The sequence below is a fragment of the Doryrhamphus excisus genome, chromosome 17 (genome assembly GCF_030265055.1).
Source record: "Doryrhamphus excisus isolate RoL2022-K1 chromosome 17, RoL_Dexc_1.0, whole genome shotgun sequence".
Classification (NCBI taxonomy): Eukaryota; Metazoa; Chordata; class Actinopteri; order Syngnathiformes; family Syngnathidae; genus Doryrhamphus; species Doryrhamphus excisus.
In genome coordinates this window covers 175,737-201,492 of record NC_080482.1, presented here as the reverse complement: position 1 = coordinate 201,492, position 25,756 = coordinate 175,737, and the positions used below count along the sequence as shown (strand labels likewise).

Sequence of the window (25,756 nt, the reverse complement as noted above, 5' to 3'; positions counted from 1 at the left end):
CAGGTGGACAGGTCCACAGGTGGACAGGTCCACAGGTGGACAGGTCCACAGGTGGACAGGTCCACAGGTGGACAGGTCCACAGGTGGACAGGTCCACAGGTGGACAGGTGGACAGGTCCACAGGTGGACCATGTCTCTTGTTTACAGCATTTGTCGACCCCCTGTAATTGTCCAATCCCAAGCCAGCGTCGCTTCTAGCGGCGTGTGATGCATCTGAGATTCAGGAAGTGACATGTCGAGCTGAGAGACGTGAAGCGGCGTGGGCTGGCGTGACGTGGTGTACCTCGCAGTTACAGCGTCATTCATTCCACAGCAACGCCGCCGCCATCACGCGGCCCACGTGAACAGGAAGGAAGGAATGAGTGGCGCTTTAAGCCCCCCCACCGTGCCGTTAAAAGAAACCAGTGCTAATTTGAATGCCATTTCCATACAGCGCCAACTGTCACTGGCGTTGTGGGTTTGATGGGGGGGGGGCACATAAAGAGTGTGAGGGCACTGGGACGCCCGTCTGGGATTGTTGCCACATGCGCCCCTTCACGTGTCTTTCTATGCGTCGTCTGTATGGATGCTAACTCCAATCTATCCAGGACAAAAGAACTTCCCAGCTGTTCCTGCCTCGGCCTAAAGGGGGCTTGTTTATCCCAATGTAATTATATTCCATATACATGCCACTGGAATGTGATTGGAATGGAATTATGTTACATGGTGACTTCAAGGGAATTGCATTATTCATGGCCATGGATATTTTATGCAATATTTCAGACGCTGCCAAACAGTACTGTACTGTGTATTGAAACGTCAAATAATCAACAAGGCTTCTGTTTTCCAGGGTGTGGCCCTCGCTGGAAAAGACACGGACACTGTGCTGATGGTTTCCTTGGGAGGTTTATCGATTGACTGAACAGCAGGTGGGCCAGACTCGGCACGGCTCGGCATGGCGGTAGACAGGCGACTGGCAGGTCAAAGTGTGTGCGTGTATATAACGATAATATATAAAAATAGTTTCTTCTGTTATTTCCATAGTGCAACGCGGGTAGCTAGACATGACGTAGCACATACCCCAATGATGCTGAGCCCTTTCAGGTAGTCCATTCGAGGCTGGGCTTGGGGAACACAACCGGCTACCACCACCTTTTTCTGTTGCTCCTGGGCTTTTCTGCAACAAAAAAGTCAAACAATAAATAAATTGCACTTCTGCAACTTAGCATTGTGCAACCAATGCTACATTAGCAATGTGGTCTCTTCAGAAAACCTACAGTATTGGGAAGATGAATGGAAGGTCCTTAATGTCCTGATATGCATTTATATATGATACTAACTATATTCCGTTCATTTATGAAATCAACAAACTACAAACATAAAATGTACAGAACAACAGAAATGTCTTTCATGACATCAATACATGTACTTTACATGGAATTGCATCTATGAACATCCAATGGGGTTTAAGAACAAACAAGAGTGTGGTTTGTATTTCTGAGTGCTGGACTGCTGGTAAAAACGTCGTCACATCCTCGCATTCATGAGCTTTTCACTGAAGACTACATTGGACGCTTCACAAATCTGCTCCAATGTGGTTTACTTTTCACTCTGGCGTCCCTTCAAAGGGGCATATGGCTAACATGGCTAACATGGCTAACATGTAGCGCAGCTCATTGTACGCATCCGTTGGCTGACACGGAACTTCCTGGAATCTAAAACACGTTTCCATGATTCCGGAGTATCTTCTGCGCTCCAATATTTCTAATCAAGTCGACATATGGTAAGTAAACACCATCCTTTATTGAATTGTAAAATACAGGGTGTATATCTACATATGTACATGTGCATGTACATACATATATACATACATATGTACATACATATATACATACATATGTACATACATATATACATACATATGTACATACATATATACATACATATGTACATACATATATACATACATATATACATACATATATACATACATATATACATACATATATACATGCCAACGGGGGTGTTCATGGGAGTCTCTCTCCATGTCACCTCCAGTTAGCGGCAGTCACATTTGAGATATTCTGTCTGACAAAAGCCTTTGGAGGCGCTGGCCAGACTCCACCATGAATCTTTAATAATGAAGCCTCCTGACAGCTGGAAGCAGCAAGGGGGGATGAAGGGAGGGATCCGGGGGGGGGGGGGGGGGGGGGGGGCGTGGATGTGAGGCAGGAATTAGTGGAAGCGGAGGAGGGGGAAGAGCAATGAAACTGGATGCAAACTGTCAGTTGGGTTTTGATTCAGAGTGTGTTGGTATTATTTACAAAACAAAGACTGAGGTGTGTGTGTCTCAGTGTGTGTGTGTGTGTGTGTGTGTGTAGGTGTGTGTGTGTGTAGGTGTGTGTGTGTGTGTGTCTCGGTGTGTGTGTGTGTGGGTAGGTGTGTGTGTGTGTGTGTGGGTAGGTGTGTGTGTGTGTGTGTGTGTGGGTATGGAGTGATAAAAAGGGAGCGAAGATGTGGAAGGAAGACAAGAAGCCACTTGACGGCAGCCACGAGCCCAGCCGGAGCGGATGGAAGTGTTTAGGCAGTGAGAGATGATTGGCGGGTAGGCTGAGGTCAATTCAGCAGCCCTTCAATATCAATGTATATATCCGTGCATATTATGGGATATATTTATGGGAAAGCGTGCGGCTACTGTTGGTCTCCATCGATACAAAACAAGAAAAATCAACAACAGGAGCTTCTTGCCGTCCGGCCGCCGGAGCGGCCCTGAAGGAAGCGAGTGTAAGCCTACAACAGGGATCGCCATGTTGATGAACGCTTCCGGCGTTCACAGGCGATGCAGTGTGATCCCGCGGCTTACTTTTCCCGTCAATTGGAGACGTCGGACACGCGGTGGCAGCAAAACCAACATGGACGCCGCCTTAGTGTTTGGTCACGGCTTGTTTTTTTGGTTTTTCTTTGACGGCTGCCAAATGATGCTAAATGAACGGTGGGGACTAGACTTAGCGTGCAGGCCACACAGCTAGGAGACCCGGGTTCGACTCCCTGCTTGGGGCTTTTCTTCCTCCCCCATTCCAAAACCATGCTAGGTTAATTGGCCACTCCCCATTGTCCATAGGTATGAACGGATGGATGTGATTGGTCGTCTCCTTCCTGACTTGTTCTCTCCTTTTCCAAATCAGGCTGCCTTGCATTTGCCTCTAGTTGCCAGTCTATGAAGGAAAGACGTTTGCCCGTGTCTGGAATGAAGGCATCTGGTTCCCTGCTGGGTCTGTTGCTTCATGCCTTCATGCCGGGGGGGGTCAGACAGCGGGACAAACCATAGCGAGGGCAGGAGCACACACATGCACACCACAGTGGAGCAGGGTGGACTGGTAAATGGTAAAGTCCTGGTCAACATTTCCAGGCGTTTGACAATTCTTAATGTTCAATCCATAGTTCACTTCCTTTACGTGGCGCTGGTGCCACAGTTTGAGATCTTCTGACGTGATTGGCTCTTTTACTCCAGAGCTTCTTCCAAAGTCGGACAAGCGGCTGCTACCCAGCTTCCAGGCCGAGCCCGGCGCTCTGGCCTCGAGTCATTCAATGTTGGACTGGCGGTGAAGGGCTCCAAGTCAACCAGATCAGTTCACTGAGACGTTTAGTCTGCTCTCATTTCACTGATTGGTGAGTCCACTCAAGTAAAACCGCATGTACAGTGCAGCCCTCCTTACCATATTCATGTATGCATAGCCTCCACATCGCCATCCCTCACTATGGGCATGCCTTTACAGTATGTTCCAGGCACGGGGGGGCTAATACCCTGTGGTGCCCACGCATGCGTGTGGACTTCAGGCAATGGAGAGCAGCACAAAACCTGACGTGGTCTGGAGACGTTTAGGGCGGGATGCCAAGGAAATATGCATGCATGCACGCACACACGCACACACGCACATGCACACGCGCACACGCACACGCATGCATGCACGCACATGCACACACGCACACGCACACACACACACACACACACACCCCTCGTCCTCTGATCTCGGGGGACAGCTGCTCTGGTGGGGTCACTGGGGCGAGTGCTCGGTTGGGCTTGAAAGTATCACCACGGCAACTGCATGACAAAATCCCATTCCGTCTCATCCCACCCAGGAACAGGGTGAGACGAGATTGCCCCCCCCCCCCCTCCCCCGAGGCGATGAGACGGCGATTGTGCCTGCTTACCGCCTGTGTCAGCAATGTCGATGGCAGGGAGCGAGTAGCGTGATGCAGGAATGTCGGCCATGCTTTGGCAGGAGATGGTGTGAATTGTGCAGCCCCCTCCCCCCCCCCATGTCTGTGGGTAGGACAACAAGAGACTCACCTGCCGCTTCGGTGGCGTATGTCCGTCACTTCATCACCCATTCAGCTAATCCCATTTCACCACTAAAGTGCAACGAGCTAACACGTTAATGACACGTTAATGACACGTTAAGGGAAGTGTCCTTTAACAGCAGTGACGCGATTTACATGCGCTCCTCCTGTTTGCCCCAGGTCTCCCTCGCTCACATTTGGTGTTTGCTAGACATCTGTGGGCGAGTTTACAAGCTAATATGCTAATAATAAAGACAAATAGTCATACAAAAAATGCTTGCTGACTGTATTGTTTGAAATAATGGTTCCCAAAGTTCCCAAATTGATATCCTTGACATAGAATGTGATGTCATTATGGTTGTAGTTGCTTATCACTAAGAGATTTCCTCTACTTATTATAGAGAACCTATTTCTATCTGCCAAGTTCAACTACTTACATTAGCCATTATTGAATGTTACGCTATGGCTACAACATCAAGGTGGCAACAACGTTTTTGAGCCTGCTTTTGTGCGTGTACACGCTGCGTATACGACACATATATATATTCATATACGTGTGCATACACGACACGTATATGAATCAGGTGAGGACTCCACTACGTCACGCAGATCCGACTCGAGTCAAACGCCGCTCACAATTTGATGACTTTGTGCTCGACCTGACAGTATCAAAGACTTGCAGCACGACTTGGACTTGGACAACAATGACTTGCAGTCTTCACACGTCTATGGGTTCCATGATGGTGGCAGTTGGGCCAGACGGCCTCCACTGGTCTTCGTATGTTGGAAGAGTGCAGTGTTCACACGTCTATGGGTTCCATGATGGTGGCAGTTGGGCCAGGCGTCCTCCACTGGTCTTCGTATGTAAATTGATGTAAGAGTAAATTGATGGTCAATTTAAACGAATGGCAGCTCAAACAGCGGCAGGCGTTGAACCCCAGACATAAAAACATCTTAGCAGCAAAGTCATTGTGCCAAGACCTCATACTGACATCAGTCCTCATTCCGATCCCTGGCGTGTTCTACAGGTCAAAGGTCAAACAGCCCATATAGTTTGTGTTTAAGTGACATATTTTAGATTTCTCGTCCTTGCTCACGCGTCTCATCCCTTTGCTCATCCGCTCATCCGCTCATCCGCACTCGGTCGTTTCCGGCTGAGTTGACAGCGAGTCAGCCAATCAGCCGGTCCTGACCTCTCCGCATTAGCGTAAGCAGGGAGGGGCAAGGTTAAGTAGCCATCAAGCTTCCGTAATTAAGATATGAGCTGGTCGGTGGGGCGAGACAGACGTAAAATGGGGGGGGGGGGTGCATTTGTCTTTGACGTCTCGGGTATTTTCCTCTTAGCCATCAACTCTTCTGGCTGAAGCAGGCGTTGTTTAGCAGCTGGACTGTACTGCCCTCATTCCAATTCCACCAGGGATCCTGGAATTCTTCCTAATTCCTACACTTCCATGTTCGTCCCTGCCAGCTATATGTCTGTTTAGCTAATGTTTCATTCACGTCATATTTCATGTCCTTTTCAGGAGTAGGAGATGAATCACCGTGGGTGATTGACAGCATGGACTAAATAAATGTGGAGGATACACGCCGATACTCGGATGAACATCACATTCTCCTGTGGGAATGCATGAGCGTCTGCCTCGTTCACGGGAACGAAGACTCTTGGCTCGCTGCTCATGCATGGCATCGGCGCCAAGGGTCACAACACTTTAGAAAGAACATGTGGCGTGGAAGAACATACATGACGGCTGAAAACACCTGAACGTGTTTGTAAGAACATGTCGTCACTTCCTGTGTGTGTGTGTGTAGTGATTCCCAAGTAGAGGCGACTGGGAATCCTTAGCAGGCTGACGGAGGTCAAAGGGCATTCTCGGATGAATGAGTCAATGAAAATGAGTTGAAGCATAAACCAGCATGATTGGTTTCAAGATATGAATTATTACGAGCCAGGGTTTGTTCAAATGGAATGGCACATGCTCAGTGACCTGGGATGCATCGGCACTCTCTTCCCGGCTGGCGGAAACATTCCCATTTTCTCCCAGACAAAGGAAACACTGTCCGATATTGGATGTTAATGTCCACTTCGATGTCGGCCACTAACAGAACTCACGACGTGGTTACGGAGGAGCAACTGTCTCCATCACTGGTAGCCAACCAGACCAGGATGAAGGAACAATGCGGCTTTCAGGAAGATTCTCGCCTACACCGAACCTTTTGACACGGGCAAGCGTGCGCTTACGACGCTGGGTGCTCTGCTACGTATTAGCGCTGTGCCAGCGTGCATATGCAGCAGATGTGTGAATACAGGAACGGCGGTACGTGTTTGGGGACGATGCAAGCGCTAAGAAGTCTCATTATAAAGCAACAATGTCTAAACATCTATTCAGGCTGTTAATTTCCCCGGCTGATGTCTGCTCCCCCAGCCGCCTCAAGTAGCTCCTTGGTGGCTCATCAGGCCCCCTAAAAGGGCTTCCGTTTAACCACAGAGCCTTATTTCCTTATTTCTTCCAAATAGCCTCCATTTAGAAGCCAAGCGTGCAGCGTGCACAAAGCCAACTGTCTGATTACATTTCTATGCAGAAGCCCATCACGTGGATGTTGAAAAAGAAATATATTTCTCCTTTAGCCCCTTGTGTGCAACCGTTTGAGCCGACAGCAATTAAAAGGAAGGTTCAAGGCAAGGTTTGAAGGGAAGGAAAGAGGAAAAATGCATTGAGTTTGTGAAAAAGGAGAGGATCTGGAGATGAATAGCGAAGCCCCAGCTTCTTTGTTGAATGAAATCTCGTCTTTCCTTTGGCTAATGTTGAAGTTGAATAAAAGGTGCGTGTTGCTTCAGGCTTCCGAGCCAATTCAAGAGGACTAAAAATCACAAATCACACAAAAAGCAAAATGCATTTTCATGGAGAAGTATGTCAAGTCTGAACCATCGATGGCAGCCATTATCGCTCCCTTGCTGGAGCACTTTTTTTTTTTTTCATCTTTCATTGTGGGTTTGGCCGAGTTATTGGAAGTTGCTGGATATCAGTAGATATCAGCTCTTACGTTCAACTCTAATGAGCTATTTTGGTTATTATATCTGCCCAAACAAATGTTCCTTTACTTGCCAGCTATTAATCGCTGGACGATCGAATCGATGGACTGAAGAAACTAGGCTGGTCTAATCGTTTTTTCAAAGTAGGTTCTCAGGTTGCAGTCCTGGGGCTTGTCACTCCAAATACTCTTTGGTTAAACTGCTTCTTGGCTTGCTTGCAACGTCTCTATCAGCTTTCTGAGAAAATACTTGAGAAATCCATGGTTGTGGCCCCAATATTCTCCGAGTACGTTCTACCCCAATCAGCAAATCAGCCTCGGCTCATCGCTGGGTGGAATAAGCCATCATGTCATTTATTCTATTTACATTACATCTTCTGCTCCTCCGCCACCACCACTTCTACCCCCCCAGGAGGTTTCAGCATAAGCCATTCAAAGGTCAAAAGTTCTCCTGCCATTTTGCATGACTTGACGTATATCAAGCATGTCTGGAAGCTTTAACTTCGTGAGGATGGATGTCACGTCGACTGAGAAGCCGAGCACCTCCTTCTTTGGAGGTCTCACTCGGTGTGGGCGGGGTACCACAAGGTCTCAAGAGCCACAGTTGTCAATCGTTACCTTGAGCATTTAGAAAGGGAGAGAATGTTATCCGGAATAATCTGCAGCCAGTTCAACAAAACCCTTTCCAGGTCAGTGCTTGTTTAGCTGCTTGAAGAGGCAGATATTGATATCCGATAAGCGTCCGATGCCAGCAAAACAATCTCAACAATCTGATGCAAGCGGCCCAGCTCTGCCCGGATGGAAGTAGCAGAGAGGAGGCTGCTGTCGGCCGGGTGACAGTATTTGGACTTCAAGGTTGAAAAGGAAGAACAACAACACATCTACGTACGTAAAACTAGGGCTGCAGCTCTCCAACATTTGACTAATGGGGTATTCTGGAGAAGATGGCTTCCATTAACATGTTTGCGTTTGGCTAAAGAGCCATTATTACACAAGGTCACATAAGACACTTCCCCAGCATGCTCAGCGGGCATACGATATGATATCAGATGTGAAAAATACGTGCAGAAACCTGCCAAACTGTGTCCTACATCCCTTGGGGCCAATGTGTGACGGAACGGCCACGGTTGGGCTAAAAGGCAGCCATGTTGCTTGGGTTTGTGGCACACACACTGCAAGGCGTCCCTGATGAAGACATCCAGGCGGGTCAGGTTTCAGCATCAGTGTGGTCAAACGTCACGCCCCTCGGTGTGTGACTACAGACGTGATGCGGGACACGGCAGCTGCTATGCAGGCTGCTTGGCGTCCACCCACCTGCCAGCTGGGTGGGTGGCTCCGTCATCCACACGTATACAAACAAAGCATCTAAGAACATAATGGCCACCCTCACCACTCCGACCAACGCCAGCACGCAAACCGAGAAGAACATTCTTGGCACCGCATGACGGTTGGTGCCTTTCTTGTCATGAAAGCAGTTTGACAGAACAAGAGGGGCAGGTGTTGCATCTGGGGGGGGGGGGGGGGGGGCGGGGGGGGGGGGGGGGGGGTATTTGAGGGTCAGTGCAATATTTTCCATATGCCAACTGTCAGTTCCTCTCCCACCGACACGTCCTGACACGGTGACCATGCCAAGGTACCAATTCCACAGACAATCTATATATTTCTATATTTTTCTAGAAATAGATTCTATATTTCTATATCTCAATATATTTGCACAGTAAAAATGTCTGATGTCAATAGATTTCAACTGCTGGTAAAGTTCCAAGATGAGGAAAGAATGTCTGATGATGATTTGTGGAGAAAAAAGCACGGGACACCCCATCCTGCCCCCCGCTGAGGGACTTAGCTCGCCCTCCTTTCTTAAAAGCTCACATAAGATTGAGGAGAGAAAGCTATTAGGATGAAATACTGCTAATCCTGTCCTCTCCTACCGGGTGAATGTACACGTCTACTTCCCCAATAGTCAGTCTCAAACGAAGTACGGTACACAGAGCAGAAATGTTAAAAATAGCTAGTTTGTGTTGAAAATAGACACCAGAGCCTGTTTAAATGTTTAGCAATCGAAAGCAGACTTCACTGTTAAGTCACCTTCAACGAAGGGTTCGTATATGTGGTAACCCTTTTTGGGTTCTAAAAGTCCAACTCCTATCTTGGCGGCATTCCTCAGGACACTGAAACAGCCGCTATGCTAACTGAGCCTTCCATATGGATGAGAGGATTCCTTCAAGCACCCAAACTAAACTCCAAGTCCATCCCTTTAGAAACCATCAGACTTGGACTCATTCGCAGCCCACCAGGGTTAAAGGTCGCCTCTCTATCTCCAATGCTATATTAACTTGTCCTCTAACGGCTTAAATCCACAATTGAGGATCGGCAGGAAAAACATTGGAGCCCCGTGGGGTGTCTTAAAAGCAACCAACCGTCTGAGACGGAGCGGATAAAAGCCCGGGGTTATTTGTGACTGCTGCTCTGAAAAGCCGTATAACGGCCGCAGCCGCCATGTGACAGGCTGTGATTATGCAGCCGTTCATTTAGCCAACACTCGTGTACGCACGCATCCGAGAGGAACACGGCAACATACGGACACGGACGAAAAACACTGTCCGTGCGTGCGCTAGGCTGCCCCCCATTTGGATGTCTCAGCAGGCATTGAACAGCTTTACCTGTACTGGAGGTGGTAAGTACAGTCTCGTTATATCGATATTGTCGGGAGTCGGAAAAATATCGATGTAACCGGACTGTCGATATATCCGATCCTGCGCCGAACTGCATTAAAAGTGGGCAATAATGCACTCGACATTGTCTATAGTATAGAACAATGTTCTATAATGACATTGTTCTATATTATAGAACAATGTTCTATAATGACATTGTTCTATAGTATAGAACAATGTTCTATAATGACATTGTTCTATAGTATAGAACAAGATGAGATGAAAAGGGCATTGTAGTAACCGGATTATCATGATAACCAGTATCGTACTAACGGAACTAATTATATCATAAAAGACTAGAAATTTACCAGGAAATGAAAATAGTATCGTAATAAGCAGTACTTCGATATTACCGATAGATATAACGAGACTTTACTGTACGTCCAAATGCAGTAATTACGCAGTAATTGATATCGTGGCATCGTGATACATCCCCAAATATCCTGAGGTAGACGTTAAGGTCCGTATAGCCCAACCCTACTCTGCGCTTTGTAGGAAAGTATTTCATCAGAAAAAGGAATAAAGTGGTCAAACACAGCTAAGTTGCCCCTGTAGCAGTGCTGTTAAAGTCAATGTCCTCTGACTGGACACGCCATGACTGGAAGCCTGTTAAACTTTTGAGTGGCTGTGAAATGAGAGCAACTCATGCCTGGCCATTGGAAGCCAACAGAGCTGATAAACGTCAAGTCCGTTAGAGACAGGGATTCCAACATCGTTAGCCTCCCGTCCCTTCCGATGCCTGCTTTGCCCATCACCTGTTCTGATGAACGAGCACTTCACTTTTCAACGTTCATTGCACCAAATGACATCTGACTGTTGTTGGGGCTAAACGTCCTGAAGGTTAAGCGGAGAGCCTATTGATAGGATCTGCCCAACAAAAGCCGCATTGCTTTAAAAGGATCAGTCTGTCTGACGGAATACAAAATGCTGACCCGATTGTGACAAAAAGTGGACTGAATCAAAGTGTGATCTACCTTTCCTGTAGGAAGAGGGTCTGAAATGGAAAACCCTTCTTGGGCTGCTTTCTCCAAGGATGTTAGGTTTTCTTCGCACTTTGTCATTTGCCAAAAACGACAATCAACTTCCACAAGCAGAGCGAGGCCATGAGTCAAAGACGAATGCTGGTTTTCACCACCCGTACGGGATCAGATGCGGCCTCTCGCCTTGCATTCTCTAAATGAGAACAACAATGCAACGCTGTGGAACGCCTACCGTACAATAGACGTGCAGCGATACGACGGCAGGGGAAGCAACATCGAGCGATGGCTGGGTCTTTTTTGAGGAGGCATTTTGTGATGTTTTGAACTTATTTATACGTATATATTTATAGGAGAAGATGAACATATGTCAACTCCTATTTGCTTCTTTCAATACTGTCCTCTCCTTCGGGAAGTGGAAGATATGTACATGACAAATGTAGGAAGGTGAAATATTGGAAGTGTCAAGTGAAAGTTCTGTTGTCAATGAACTGTAATGCAAGTGTGCAATAAACATGAACACATCATCAATAAACATATCATGCCATACCGTCCTGATAGAATGCACTGCAAATGTTGACAACCCAACGGAGGGCCTTGCATGGACCGACCTTCACCTTGGTGTGCTTCAGTCCGAGGCGCCCTAAAGCCACCCCGTTCTGCCTTCTCACTCCTTGCCGAGTATGTGTGTGTTTACGTGTACCCCCAAATGTAGGCTAATGCCCTGCAGAACTGACAGTTTTAATGCCAATCCCTGGGTTGCACCAAAACCCGCCCCCAGCAGCAAGTGTGTGTGTGTGTGTGTGTGTGTGTGTGTGTGTGTCTCTCGAGTCAACGACAAATCCACGTGTTGTCTGCGAGAGTCAGTGAACATAGACTTAAAACAACTGCCCTGAGTAAAAACTCTAAAAGGTCACTGGCGATTTGTTGTCATGTACGAGAGGGAAGGAAACATTTCTGGCCTTAATGGCCTTCATGTCAGCCATGTTTTTTGTCAGGTTACTTAGAACGACCTTTCAGGCAAAAACATACCGTACGTTCACCTGGAAGCCTTACCTGAACTATAATCTACAGGGTGGCCCTAAAGGGACACGTAGGCAAAATGAATCTTTTCAGACCTTTGGACTCAGATTCATGGTGAAGAGAGTTTTCACCATAACGTCACTGATATGATTCCCAACATCTGATGCAATAACGCACATTTGCTTTGTGTCCGACTGTGCGGACGCCTAAACACTGCGGAGAACAAAGGGACAACAAACACGCTGCAGCAACATGCGCTAGCCCATCCTCACGTTCGATTGGTCCATTGGACAATTGGTCAATAGTTCTCAGGTGCTTTTCATCTTACTTATAGTATGTTGGACCGTTTTCCACAAGACATTCCTCCCTACGGGGCCGACCAACCTTTGAGGCACGTGTGTGCGCATTCGCTAAAATTTGCCTTCAATGCCAACCTTCTGCACGCTACACTACTCCATGCCTATCCACGTCCCGTGGAGCTCTTGGGAAAGATGCATGCTGAGCTCTGGTCAAGCGCCACCTTGTGGCCGTTCTTACGGCACCAAACATGGTCTCTTCCTGTGCGCACTTGCGTCATCACCTCTTTTTGCTTCTGGCGCAAACAAATGTCTTTGGGGTCGGACGTGTGGGTAGAAGGAATGTGGCAATGCTCGATGTCTTTGGTAATGAATGAGTTCATGGTAGACAGAAGAATTCTGCCTATTTTTATATGTTGATATGTTTTACATATGAGATTTACAGACTTTACTCTTAACAATTTGCTTTTTTCCGGAGAAAATAAAGTCAGCTTCTGTGAGGAGCGCAGAAGCCATCGGGGACAACACAAATAGGTTGCATCATCCATGACAGGCCTTCAGCCAACCTAGCACGCTTTTTTGCATTTTGTAATTAGACTTTCTGCCAAATATGGAAAAGCAACAAATGCTCATTTTGGCCGCGGTTGGATGACGGCCGTTGCTACTGTAAGATCTGCCTATGTATTGTAATATATCTTTCTTTGCCCTGAGACTCCGTGTTTCTACTGTAAAATCACTTGCCTAACATCTGACTAATATGGTACTAATGAGCAGATGCAGCTAAGGGCTATGATGCATATTCAATACCACAACTAGAAAGCACTAATGGCATACACACATACACTATGACACCCATTCAATCAGCAAATTACCTAAACAAACACTTTCAACTTGCAGTAAAGATCATGTATTATTCAATAGTACTGCTTACTAAGAAATGGAAGATGTTTTATTTCATCATCTTCCAATGTTCAAGGTTATTTTATTGGAAAGCCAAAATAGTTTCCAAGTTCAGTTTTCCAATGCACGTCAAGAAAGTACAGTCTACAAGTGATGAAAAAGGCCGTAGTAATTGTACTACAGCAGCAGTGCAGGCATCTGGCTAAGTACACACAATAAGTACACGCTATAAGTATCAGCATATACCATTTGGACTCCATCCAAGTGTTCATTCTGTCTGCTGCGTGTCCCTTTTCAATTAAAAAGAACCTGATTTTCCCCGTCTCGCTCTTCCTCTCTCTCCCTCTCTCCGTTGCTTCATGAATATTAAAATTAGAATGAAATGAATCTAAATAAAACATGGGAATTGCTTTATTTTAAAAATTGTACAGAACTCCGAGTTTGGTTCTAATTCATTAAGCACACGTTCCCTTGATCACAGAAACCACTAGAAAGAGCCAAGTGGAGAAATTGAACACATGCTAGAATGCAAGCACAAACAGAGATGTTTAATTACACGCTGTTGCGCAACATCTCCTTTAACACATCGTTGATTTGAAAGGCGCCTGACACATCTTAGCATAACATGCATACGTACATATACTATACTCATTTACTTGTTAGTATTCTCAAGCTGCCATATCAACACATTACAGTGATGTGATAAAGTTAGGGCACCCCTGGTCATGGTCTAGGTGGTCCTTTGCAAACGATCCTTGTTGGGATCAGCCATTCCACGGAAATATATCCTATAGCAGACCACCCAGGGATGGATGATGGAAGTCAAATGAACTTTATAGGATTTACAGAAAGTCTGCAATCATTATGTCAGCTAAAGTACTAATATATATATCATATTAATAATAAAGAGAACTTACTTTGACGGCCCTCGTTATAGCTAATGACTTTTTCCTGTCCCGTGGGAGTTTGTCCCGCTTTGCAAATATGTTTCAGGAAGCCGTGGCCTTGCAAACATTCCGCTTCAAATGTCGTACTAAACTTCTACCACCACAGAAATCTTCCGTACTCAGTTGCATCTTGTTGTGACATGACAATAATAACTGGCAATAATGGATATCGATGCGTATCAGACGGGGACACTGCTAGCCACTGCTGGGGCACGGGTGGGGGGGGGGGGGGGGGGGTGACAGCGATAGTGGATTTTCTCTTCCCTTGAGTGTTGCCACATGAAAAGATACAAATATTAACAAAAATGTCATTATTTCAAATTTTGAGGTTAAAAAATGCCAAATGTGTTTTGAATTCTAAAGAAAAAAGGATGCTTCTTGTTAGGAGACGGAAACGATAGCTTACCAGCATTTGGAAAATTGAAAAAATGAAAAAAATGCATGCAATCGCACACTTAACATGTAAATGGACTTAAAGGCTTTGGTTTTTTGAACAGCCAGCAGCAAGGCACCCAGCGACTCATTGTTTGCCCACCCCAGCACAATAAGCACACACCCGCCAGGTGTGGGTGTGCCCCCGATGGCAGCAAATTCATCAAAATGCTAAACAGTTTCTAGCTTAATTTCACTGTGTTTATGCAAATGTGGCTCCCTGTCTGCATTCTGTGTGCACGTGTGTGATGTGCATGAAAACACCAGTGGAACAGAGTAGCACTTTGGCAGTCCCAGGAAATATGGCTGTTCTTAATAAGCTATGGTTGGGTGGGCTGCCTTTAAAGCAATATTATATTATATTCACATCAAGCAATGAATAATTCAAATGCTATGACATTTTAAACATCACTTGTAAAGGTGTGGGTGTGTTCAGTACTTGATTGAGTTTCTGAAGTGGTCTTCCGCAGGGTTTTTGACGGTGCAGCTGTTCAGTAGCCACAGGTCTGCTTCTGTTGGGTCATCTATGGAAAGATAGAAGTCATTTTATGATTGTTATTGTTCTGTGTAACTGCAACCAATAAAGCACAGATGAGCCATACTAATAATACTTTGTACACGCAGACATGGCTTCAAGTTTCCCTAACGGACACGGTGACTCAGCGTGCAAGTGTGCACATCCCGAATGTCAACAACTCCGCCACAGTGTTGGGAAGTCTCTAGAAAGTTAGATTTGCATAGGAAGGGCGCCATAGCCAATGGCAAGAGAGCGCTTGGCATTTCTTTGCATATCATAGCCATGGGGTAAATATGGGTGAGGTTGTTGCTGCAGATGTACAGTTGACTTGATCTGATGAAGAAAGCCCTTTGTGTGGAGACACGCATCCTGGAATGGTGGGGAATGTGCGCTTCAAATAACAAGCAATTACATGCAATTACATTGTGCCAAGGTCACAATATTTGGGTAGGACAAATCCACCCTTGTTTCAGTCCTCCTTACCTCCAGGTGGGCACAGCCCAAAGTTCACTACGTTCCGTACTTCACTACCATCACTACTACACCTTGGGAGGCGGTCTCAATTTTGGACGGTTCAGCTTAGACAAATATTGGTTTCATGAGTACACAAACACTACTACACACCATAAACTCCTTTGGAAACCAGTATACAATATGGGAAAGACATTACACAACAGCTGACCCTACGATGAATTGGCTATTTGTGCTATTTTGTTACTTGCCTGCATTTTTAGCTAGGATAAACTCCATACGCAAGTGACCTTTGACACCGTTTCAGTGCGTTCATTCATACACGTGAATGTGCTCGTGAGCATATTCTGTCAAAGATTTCAACAAAGTGATTAAAAAAGGTCAGCCCCATTCACGAGCCATTCTACCTGTGCCAATGTTTTCTCTCGGCATATACCTTGCCATTATCCCGATATGAAACATACACCTTGCCATTATCCCGATATGAAACATACACCTTGGCATTATCCTTATATGAAACATACACCTTGGCATTATCCTTATATGAAACATACACCTTGCCATTATCCCGATATGAAACATACACCTTGGCATTATCCTTATATGAAACATATACCTTGGCATTATCCTTATATGAAACATACACCTTGCCATTATCCTTATATGAAACATATACCTTGGCATTATCCTTATATGAAACATACACCTTGCCATTATCCTTATATGAAACATACACCTTGCCATTATCCTTATATGAAACATATACCTTGGCATTATCCTTATATGAAACATATACCTTGCCATTATCCTTATATGAAACATATACCTTGCCATTATCCTTATATGAAACATATACCTTGCCATTATCCTTATATGAAACATATACCTTGGCATTATCCTTATATGAAACATATACCTTGGCATTATCCTTATATGAAACATATACCTTGGCATTATCCTTATATGAAACATACACCTTGGCATTATCCTTATATGAAACATACACCTTGCCATTATCCTTATATGAAACATATACCTTGGCATTATCCTTATATGAAACATACACCTTGCCATTATCCTTATATGAAACATACACCTTGCCATTATCCTTATATGAAACATATACCTTGGCATTATCCTTATATGAAACATATACCTTGCCATTATCCTTATATGAAACATATACCTTGCCATTATCCTTATATGAAACATATACCTTGCCATTATCCTTATATGAAACATATACCTTGGCATTATCCTTATATGAAACATATACCTTGGCATTATCCTTATATGAAACATATACCTTGGCATTATCCTTATATGAAACATATACCTTGGCATTATCCTTATATGAAACATATACCTTGGCATTATCCTTATATGAAACATATACCTTGGCATTATCCTTATATGAAACATATACCTTGCCATTATCCTTATATGAAACATATACCTTGCCGTTATCCTTATATGAAACATATACCTTGGCATTACCCTTATATGAAACATATACCTTGGCATTATCCCGATATGAAGCACACCTGGCTGACATTGCCAAGGTCACCGCAGGGGTCAATGTGTGTATGCATGCCTACATTAACCCAAGGTCATGCAGAACACCTTTCAATCACAGACCCACTGTGGAGATGAGGGGAGGGGCTAGCGGTGCGGGTGAGTTCATGGAGTAAACAGACGGATGGAACAAGGAAATCCAAAGCCTAGGTAGACTTCCAGAGGTGAAGAAGGAGCCAGCTGAAGGTACCCCATCCAAATGAGGTCTGGGAATGACCACAAACAGCCAGCCAGACTGTTATCGATTTAGCCACAGGTGTGTGAAGCCCCCCCGCCCCCCCACAGAGAAAGCAATGTGAGGCTCAGCTGGGGGGTCAGAGGGCAGGGACGCCCTCAGTCGGAAGAATGGGCAGGATGGGAGTAAGATCCTTTCCCCAACCCCACGTATGCAGATATATTGTACATCTTGTATAATGACAATAAAGGCCATTCCATTCCATTCCGTTCCATTCCATTCCATTCCATATACAAACATATTGGAGTGAAAACTGTTAGTGGAAACACTCAGCGTAACGAAGCTGACAGCAACTTGTCATTGATCTACATTGGCTGGGGTTTGGTCTGTTTTTGGTAAACTAAGTGAAACATTATTAGAATTAGAATTATAAAATATGTCCTCAAGGCTAAAAATTTAAATTAATGTTCTCATCCCCAGAACACAAAAAATATTTTGACAGAAGTGTGAAAAGAATAAAATGATGAGGCTTCCAAGCATTTCCAAGAAGTTCCCGAGGAAATGATTCTATGTAACCTCCTCTGGTTTTGCAGACAGTTGGTGAAGCTGAGAACATTCAGATCTTATACTGCATGTCCACGGTAGATGGAGAGCATGCAAGCTGCATGAGCCTTTCATACGCAGTCCTTCATTGTCACGCTCAATTATGGAACCGTATGGTCTTCTTCTTCCATCTTGGTTCCTCATACCTACGGCCACCTTTCCACTGCAAGTATAGGACGCACTAGATACTTCCACATGTTTCAACCCAGTGTGCTGGCTGTGCCTGCAAACGTACTGGTGTGTGTGTGTGTGTGTGTGTGTGTGTGTGTGTGTGTGTGTGTGTGTGTGTGTGTGTGTGTGTGTGTGTGTGTGCACATGCAAATGTGTGAGACACAGAAGAAGCAGACAGCAGCCACCCTGGGGCTCGATACCAGACACCCGGAGCGTCGCATGCACATATCATGACCCACTTTTCCATCCGATCCAACACGTCGCTTCATGGACGCGCACACAAACACATTTGTCTTGTCATTTCCGTCTTCTGCCCTCCATCCTTTTCACCCCACATCTCAACCGCCGCCTTCCTCACACCCCCCCCCCCCACGCATACACACAGACGCCAGGCAAATCCATAGGACACGCCGACCTTGGGAGACAGCGGCATAGAGGTTTATAGGAGCCAGCATTCCGGTGCAAAGGGTGGCTTTGGGGTGAATGGACACACTTGACTGAGCTAACAAGGCCTGTCTGGCCTATTGGCCGACCGGGCAGCTGGATGGCAGGCTGGCTCCAAGGACAGGTGGACCCAAAGGCGGATCGGGCCGGTGACCCCGGTGGTGTGCATCAAAGCTGGGCGGGACAGTGAGATTTAGTCCAATAGAAGAGGAAGAGCAGGGTAGGCCTGTCGCCATTTTGCTGGATGCTATTTGTTCTACAATTGTTGTGAGCCCATCATTCCAAGAGTGAAATTATAATGTATGTATGCATTATAGTTAACATTTTCATTAAGGCAGTGGTTGTCACATTTTCTGTCCAGCCCCCCCTCCCCCATTTATTTATTTGTACAGTACAGACTGAACCTGAAAGTGATATTTCCCCATGAAAATAATAAAAGACAGCAGTGGCCCGTACAAGCAGATTCAAGCATCAAGCCGCTTGCCGAGTACGACAAATTTGTACGTACATGTGTGCGTACTGCTGTGCAGTAATACTGAAAGTCCTCCCTACTTCTCATGCCCCCCCCCCCCCCCCCAGGGGTGCCCACTGTTTCGCAAGCACTGCATTAAGGTCATGATATAAGCCATCATCACGATGCTCAGACATTGTGTTTCACAGGAAAGAAGTACAAAGAAAGTATTCCATTATGTAGTACTCCCTAGACACAACAGTCTGGACACTACCCGGGTACCACTGCATGTGTTTGGACCCACAAGGGTGTGTGGCTGCAGAAATCTCCATGTGGCGACGTGGGAGAGCACGTTTGCCTGACTGACTTGGCAAAGCCCGAGTGGGCCTAAGAGGATTCATGACTTTCACCTCCGATCAAGTCACACACCCACCCAGACGCACATACAGGCCTGGGGGGTGGTGGTTCAAGCCATCCGTCTAGCAGGGTAAGCAACCACTCGGGCATGGAAGATAATGCAATCAACTGTCATTAGAGGGCCAGTGAACACACACAATGTTCTTTCAGCTGTCAATCACTTGAGGAAAACCACACATGGGGCATTTAGCACAACGAGCACACTCCAGACCAGCAAGGTGACCAACATCGACATCGTATTTCATCCAAACATTTGGGAATACAGAGGAAGAGGAACATGGCAACACAGAGCACACGCTTCCTCAGCAGTTGACCGTCTGATGCAAGTGCACGCCAACCACATGGGAGTGCCTTGCTTTAGAGCTGCACTGCCCTGATGTCTTTTTGGGATCATGCTACGATCACCATACCATATATTATTATTAGATACCATACAGTACCATATTGACAGAGTACGTAGAGGACAAATACGCTTCCAGCATCTCATCTGATGAGGATGTAGTCATATGGTACTTCTTCAAGCTCATAGGTTCTGAACCCCCACATTGATGGGCATCCAATGGTGTGCATGCACACGCACGTGCACACAGTTTAGTGCCAAATAGTTCATGGTGTGATATACTGTATGTCAAAATTGTCATGTGGATGTAAAACAGCTCCTTTTGGTGTTTATGTTGGTATCGCTGTTTAGAGATTTCCAAGTGTCAAAGATGTTCTCCCTTTTGGACTTTGGAACTGATATGTTCCTCTTCCTGTGTTCCTTATTCCTATCTGTCTGTCAATCTGCTTGTGTCTGCACTTGAAACACCAAACCACATGAAATACCTAAACTATATTTGGACATTTTGTACGTGACTAAGACATAAGGGCCGTAGTCTGCCCAGGCCTGGGTTAGGCCATAGATGGACCAAATGAATGAGATGCAAACACCTACACTTAGCAGTTGGGTCAACAAGAATAAGTTGTCGATGAATTGGGTAATGGATTAACCATCAGATTGATAATAGATTGATTTTTGCAAACTCATAAAAAGACAATGTGTCTGTGGAAGGACCCTACTGGTGTGAGGGTGTACCCCAATTTATTAGAATGGAAATGATTCTGCAGCAATTATAAAGCAGCATAATGCAGTGCAATGCGGCCTACAAATCCGATACCCGGGATAGGCCAGATCGCCGCCTTGCAACAATAAGCTCTTCCCAGAAACGCTCAGAAACGGGGTCATGGATGGCACACAAAAGCAGCTCGTGAAAACAGACCCCCAAGCCATTTTGGCTCCAGAGGGAGCAGCACAAAATCTGATAACATGCCCCATGTTATGTCCCTCGTGGAAACCCCTATTGGGGCTGAAGAAGTTGAGTTTTTTCATGAAAAGAAGGAGAAAGTCAGCCCTCAGTCATCTGTGCTGGAGGCTAGGGGGTCTAGACTAAAATAACTATGGTGGGCTGCTGTCAATAGTTGGGACTGGTAGGAAGGATGGCTGCAGATCGCTGCAGAGAGGAAAGTCTCTTGCCGAGGTGTCACTGTGCATCACTGCTGACTGGGGGTGTACGCCAAGTTAGGCACAGCGGGGGTACAGCACAGCGCCCCGACCCAACAGTTTGACAGCATCTTAAAAACAACCATTCCCTCGGGGTTGTCTCCAGTTCTGAACAACTAAGTGGAGTCCATTACTGCAGCGGACAAGCAGCCATCACATCACAGAGAAAATGTGGGGGGGGGGGGGGGGGGGGGGGGGGAGTAGATGAGAAATATATTCTGTAAAAGCGAGCCAAAATCATTAATAAAGGGATATTTTTGGGGTGGGGGCAAAGTAACTGCATAAAATGTAAATATCTGGGAACCGGGAACCCCAAATGTGCGATTTTGAATTGCGCCTCGTCATTCATGACGCCATGCAAAATGGCAGCGTGTGACACCCCAGTCATTTCCGTTGGAGCGGAGTATTTGTATGTTAAATATCAACCATGACCTTATGACAATATTTGTGAACATGCTACTTCACACGTTGACTGATGAGCTGATATGGTTTAAGGCAAGCGAGGCTGAAGCAACAGCAGAAACGCTAAATACGACATGATGGAAGGCGGCCAAGGACTATATAGAGTACAAAGACCAAAGTGCATGCAGTACTGGTACTTACATCCTGTATTTGTCCAGGGTGAACATGAACAGAGGGCAGAGAAGGACACGCACATACGGGCGGCTGCATACAGGAGCCATTCCCGCAGTGAGGATAAAAGTCCATCGTGGGTCGGTTGTGGTTTTAAATTCGCATTATGGATGATTTATTGAGCTGCGTAAAGGCGGGGGATAGGAACCAGGCCATTACGCGTCTCACCTTGCATAGCCACGATGATATGAAGCCTCGGGTTCAAGCGCTAATTGGGGCCAATCACTCGTCTGCAGCCCAGACGGAAAGCCATTATGGTCATCAGTGCAGGCATGAAAAGATGTTCCACATAGCGGGACAGAGATTGGGAAGAGTCAAGGGCAAGGAAGTCGGTGTGTCTGGCCAAGAGAAGGTCTAGGAAGCGTACAAAGAGAAAGTCATTCGGCAGCAATCTCACTCGGACCGCAGGCCTCCAACAGATATACGACCCCCCCCCCCCCCCGTCTCCAGGCAGAATATCTGCTTTTCATGAACATCAAGCCACATTTGGCCAACATGAGCGGTGAGCAGCAGCCGGGCGGGAACAGACATGTTGGAAGTACATTTAGAAACATTTTGCATCCCACATAATATAATCCTGGAAAGTCATTTCTCGCTGACATTTGATGATGTAGCTTACCACTGCTTTGTTCTACTACATCAAATATAAGCAAAACAATCAGCAACAACGGCAAAGGGGCATTATGATCTCATCATTCCAACGTACAAGCAACCCTGAACAAGACCATGCCATGCAATGTGGCGCTGCAGTCATCAGCAAATTCTCTTACCAAAGTAAGAGTCACTCACTTGGAACTTTTCCCAACAGATTGGAGTCAAATGCTCCGACTTATCTTTTTATGTTTTGTTGAAAGGACGTAGCTGCATGTAGAAAGATATGAGCTATGATAGATATGAGCTATGCTAGCACAGTGAGGGAGACGAGACGTACTCCAACACCTCCAATCTGTCAAAATCATAACCGCAGCCAGTTCAGACTCATGACAATAACAGTGGGGAATATTGATGCTCCACATTGCTGACATGACAAATGTGATCGTGTTTGCCGTTTGCTGATGGCGGTTGACGTTCAATGACAGGCGTGCACGTGAGCTGCCCGTCTGCGGTGGCTAAAGTATACGCAGGAACAGGTCAGCCACCAGTGTACATAAAACCATGGGATGACATGGGTGTGATCCAAAAAACATGCAGGTGTGTCTGTATTGTATTCCCCGTCTTCCAGGCTTGTCACCTGCAGGAAGGAGACAAAGAAAGAAGGACATAAAAGCCACCTGTATGGAAAAGCTGAGCTGAGCGGATGGACAAGCTCAGACTTGAACAAAAAACGGGTATGAAAGTATGGTGGCGCTAACAGATGAACGCTAACCCGTACTCTACCAATGTGGGAAAGATATCCCACTGTTTAATGGAAAGAAGCACTTGTTGAAAACTATTTATTCAAGCTAAAGGAGCTTCCTGACATGCACATTACGAAGAAAAGAACAAACGAAAGAAAGAAAGAACGAAAGAGGAGGACAAGCGTTGCTCCATCTCACACACACAACTATCTTCCTTGGCTTGATTCCCATCCATCCATCGTCTATGCTCCTTGTTTCCATTAGAGTCGCAGGTATGCTGGAGCCTATACCAGCTGGACTGGTGGCCAGCCAATCCCAGGGCACATATAGACAAACAACCGTCCCCCCCCACATTCATACCTGGGGGGGGCAAGCAGGCACGAGGAGAACATGCAAACTCCACCCAAGGGAGATTCCAACCCAGGTCTTCCCATCTCCAAACTGTGTGGCCAACATGCAGCCTTTTACTGCAACTACTAACTACTACTGCTACTACTACTACTAACTATTAATCAGATTTACAAATTAATCATGATTAATCACCACTGCCTTAAGTATGCCCATGTTTACTGTATTTTATGAATTTATAAATTCTCTATAGCAAATGACGACACATTTGCTAATCAGCCACACGTCTAATATCTAATATTGTAATATCTAATACTATCCTAACACCAGTCTCTTCAATAGCATCACAACATTTGAATCTCACTTTAACCGTGTTATTATGAGCAATGAGGGGTTGCGTTCAAAGACACCATGGAAATCCCGTTGCATTAACTTTGAGTGCATTTTCTGTGACTTCTGAGCACATCTACTGCAAAATGCAGTAAATTGTACTTCTTGAAAGTGAATGATAAGAATAGCCACTTATTGGTTTTTTCCGGCTTCCTGATGATTTAGAAAACACATAAGATATGTTTTAGTGCTATTATTGTGAAAGAGCTGTGAGAGAAAATAGTTCTTTGTAGAGATGCAATTGTGTGCGTCAGAGGCGTGGCTTCACATGAGGTGCAAACATTTTTGACGTAATTAACTAATTGAATAAAACTGTGTTATTTTTGACAGTCCTAATAACCTTTTCCAGTATTTAGGCTTTCGTATGCTAAGTAGCGTCATTCCATGTGATACAAGCCCCCCCTCTTCCTTCCTTTTTCCATCTACAAGTGAAATAGAAACAATTTAGGTCATCTGGCCCCAAAGTCCCACGTCCAAGCAGAGGGACATGCAAATCAGATGCAAATGGCACAAAAATGTGAAAACTAGTCATGGGCCTGAGTAATAAATACTGAATTTAGCCTCTTGGCATTCCAAAAACAGCCAGTTGGGGCCCAAATGCAAATCGTATGCAAATAGCCCAGATGTCGCATGCTTGTATTTTTCCTGATGCACTGAGCACAGGGGGCATCCTGGTGCCTTCCAAGGGGGCATCCTGGTGCCTTCCAAGGGGGCATCCTGGTGCCTTCCAAGGGGGGCATCCTGGTGCCTTCCAAGGGGGGCATCCTGGTGCCTTCCAAGGGGGGCATCCTGGTGCCTTCCAAGGGGGGCATCCTGGTGCCTTCCAAGGGGGGCATCCTGGTGCCCTCCAAGGGGGGCATCCTGGTGCCTTCCAAGGGGGGCATCCTGGTGCCCTCCAAGGGGGGCATCCTGGTGCCTTCCAAGGGGGCATCCTGGTGCCTTCCAAGGGGGGCATCCTGGTGCCTTCCAAGGGGGGCATCCTGGTGCCCTCCAAGGGGGGCATCCTGGTGCCTTCCAAGGGGGGCATCCTGGTGCCCTCCAAGGGGGGCATCCTGGTGCCCTCCAAGGGGGGCATCCTGGTGCCCTCCAAGGGGGGCATCCTGGTGCCTTCCAAGGGGGCATCCTGGTGCCTTCCAAGGGGGGCATCCTGGTGCCTTCCAAGGGGGCATCCTGGTGCCCTCCAAGGGGGCATCCTGGTGCCTTCCAAGGGGGGCATCCTGGTGCCTTCCAAGGGGGGCATCCTGGTGCCTTCCAGGGGGGGCATCCTGGTGCCTTCCAGGGGGGGGCATCCTGGTGCCTTCCAAGGGGGGCATCCTGGTGCCTTCCAAGGGGGGCATCCTGGTGCCTTCCAAGGGGGGCATCCTGGTGCCTTCCAAGGGGGGCATCCTGGTGCCCTCCAAGGGGCTTCCAAGGCAGAGGCCCAGAGCACGGCCATATGATATGATGGCCTCCAAGCCAGCTCCTCTAGCCATCCCCACATTCATTTGCATTCCTGAAATTGAAGAAGTTGTAAGACTAAAGTGAAAGAAGACGGCATCCAAAATACGGGACATGGGGGGCGCACGACAAGATAGTGAAAAAGCAAAGAGCAGACGATGATTAGAAGATCAGTGTGCAGGAAGCAAAGACGGGCCGAGTGAGCGATACAATTTGACTCCAGGAGGGAGGAAAGTCAAAGACAAAGATGCTGAAGGAAATGGGATGGAGTGAGTTGCTGAGGCAACCGCTTTTGCAGAACAGGAGAAGACCTTGTGGTCCACCTTGCTCAACTGGTGATGTCTGCTCACGGTTTACTCGTCTGGCCAACGTGGTCTACGTGCACCTGCAGGTCTACCGTGTTAGAAATAACTACCTTAATGCTCTTAATGAACATATTACCTGATCACTGCCTGGAATGCCAACGCATTTGAAATGAACACGGCTAAGATCTTAACCACAGCCTCCAAGCGTCCACAGCCTCCAAGACTATCGCCCATCAGCCTAGCAGAGAGATGTTGGCCGACGCATACGAACTCTAGTTTACAACCTCTGATGAGGACTGTTTT

General features: G+C 46.4%; 1 protein-coding gene across 2 annotated transcripts in view; it reads right to left on the bottom strand.

The window, feature by feature from the left end:
* The window catches only part of cdkal1 (CDK5 regulatory subunit associated protein 1-like 1), a 133,742-nt gene that overhangs the window by 95,113 nt on the left and 12,873 nt on the right, over positions 1 to 25,756 (bottom strand). For both annotated transcript variants that reach the window (XM_058052923.1, XM_058052924.1), the window contains 2 exons: positions 15,079 to 15,163; positions 1,060 to 1,156 (listed from right to left, as the gene is read on the bottom strand). In XM_058052923.1, coding sequence (XP_057908906.1) covers positions 1,060 to 1,156; positions 15,079 to 15,163 — 182 coding nt within the window. The remainder of the gene's footprint in view (positions 1 to 1,059; positions 1,157 to 15,078; positions 15,164 to 25,756) is intronic.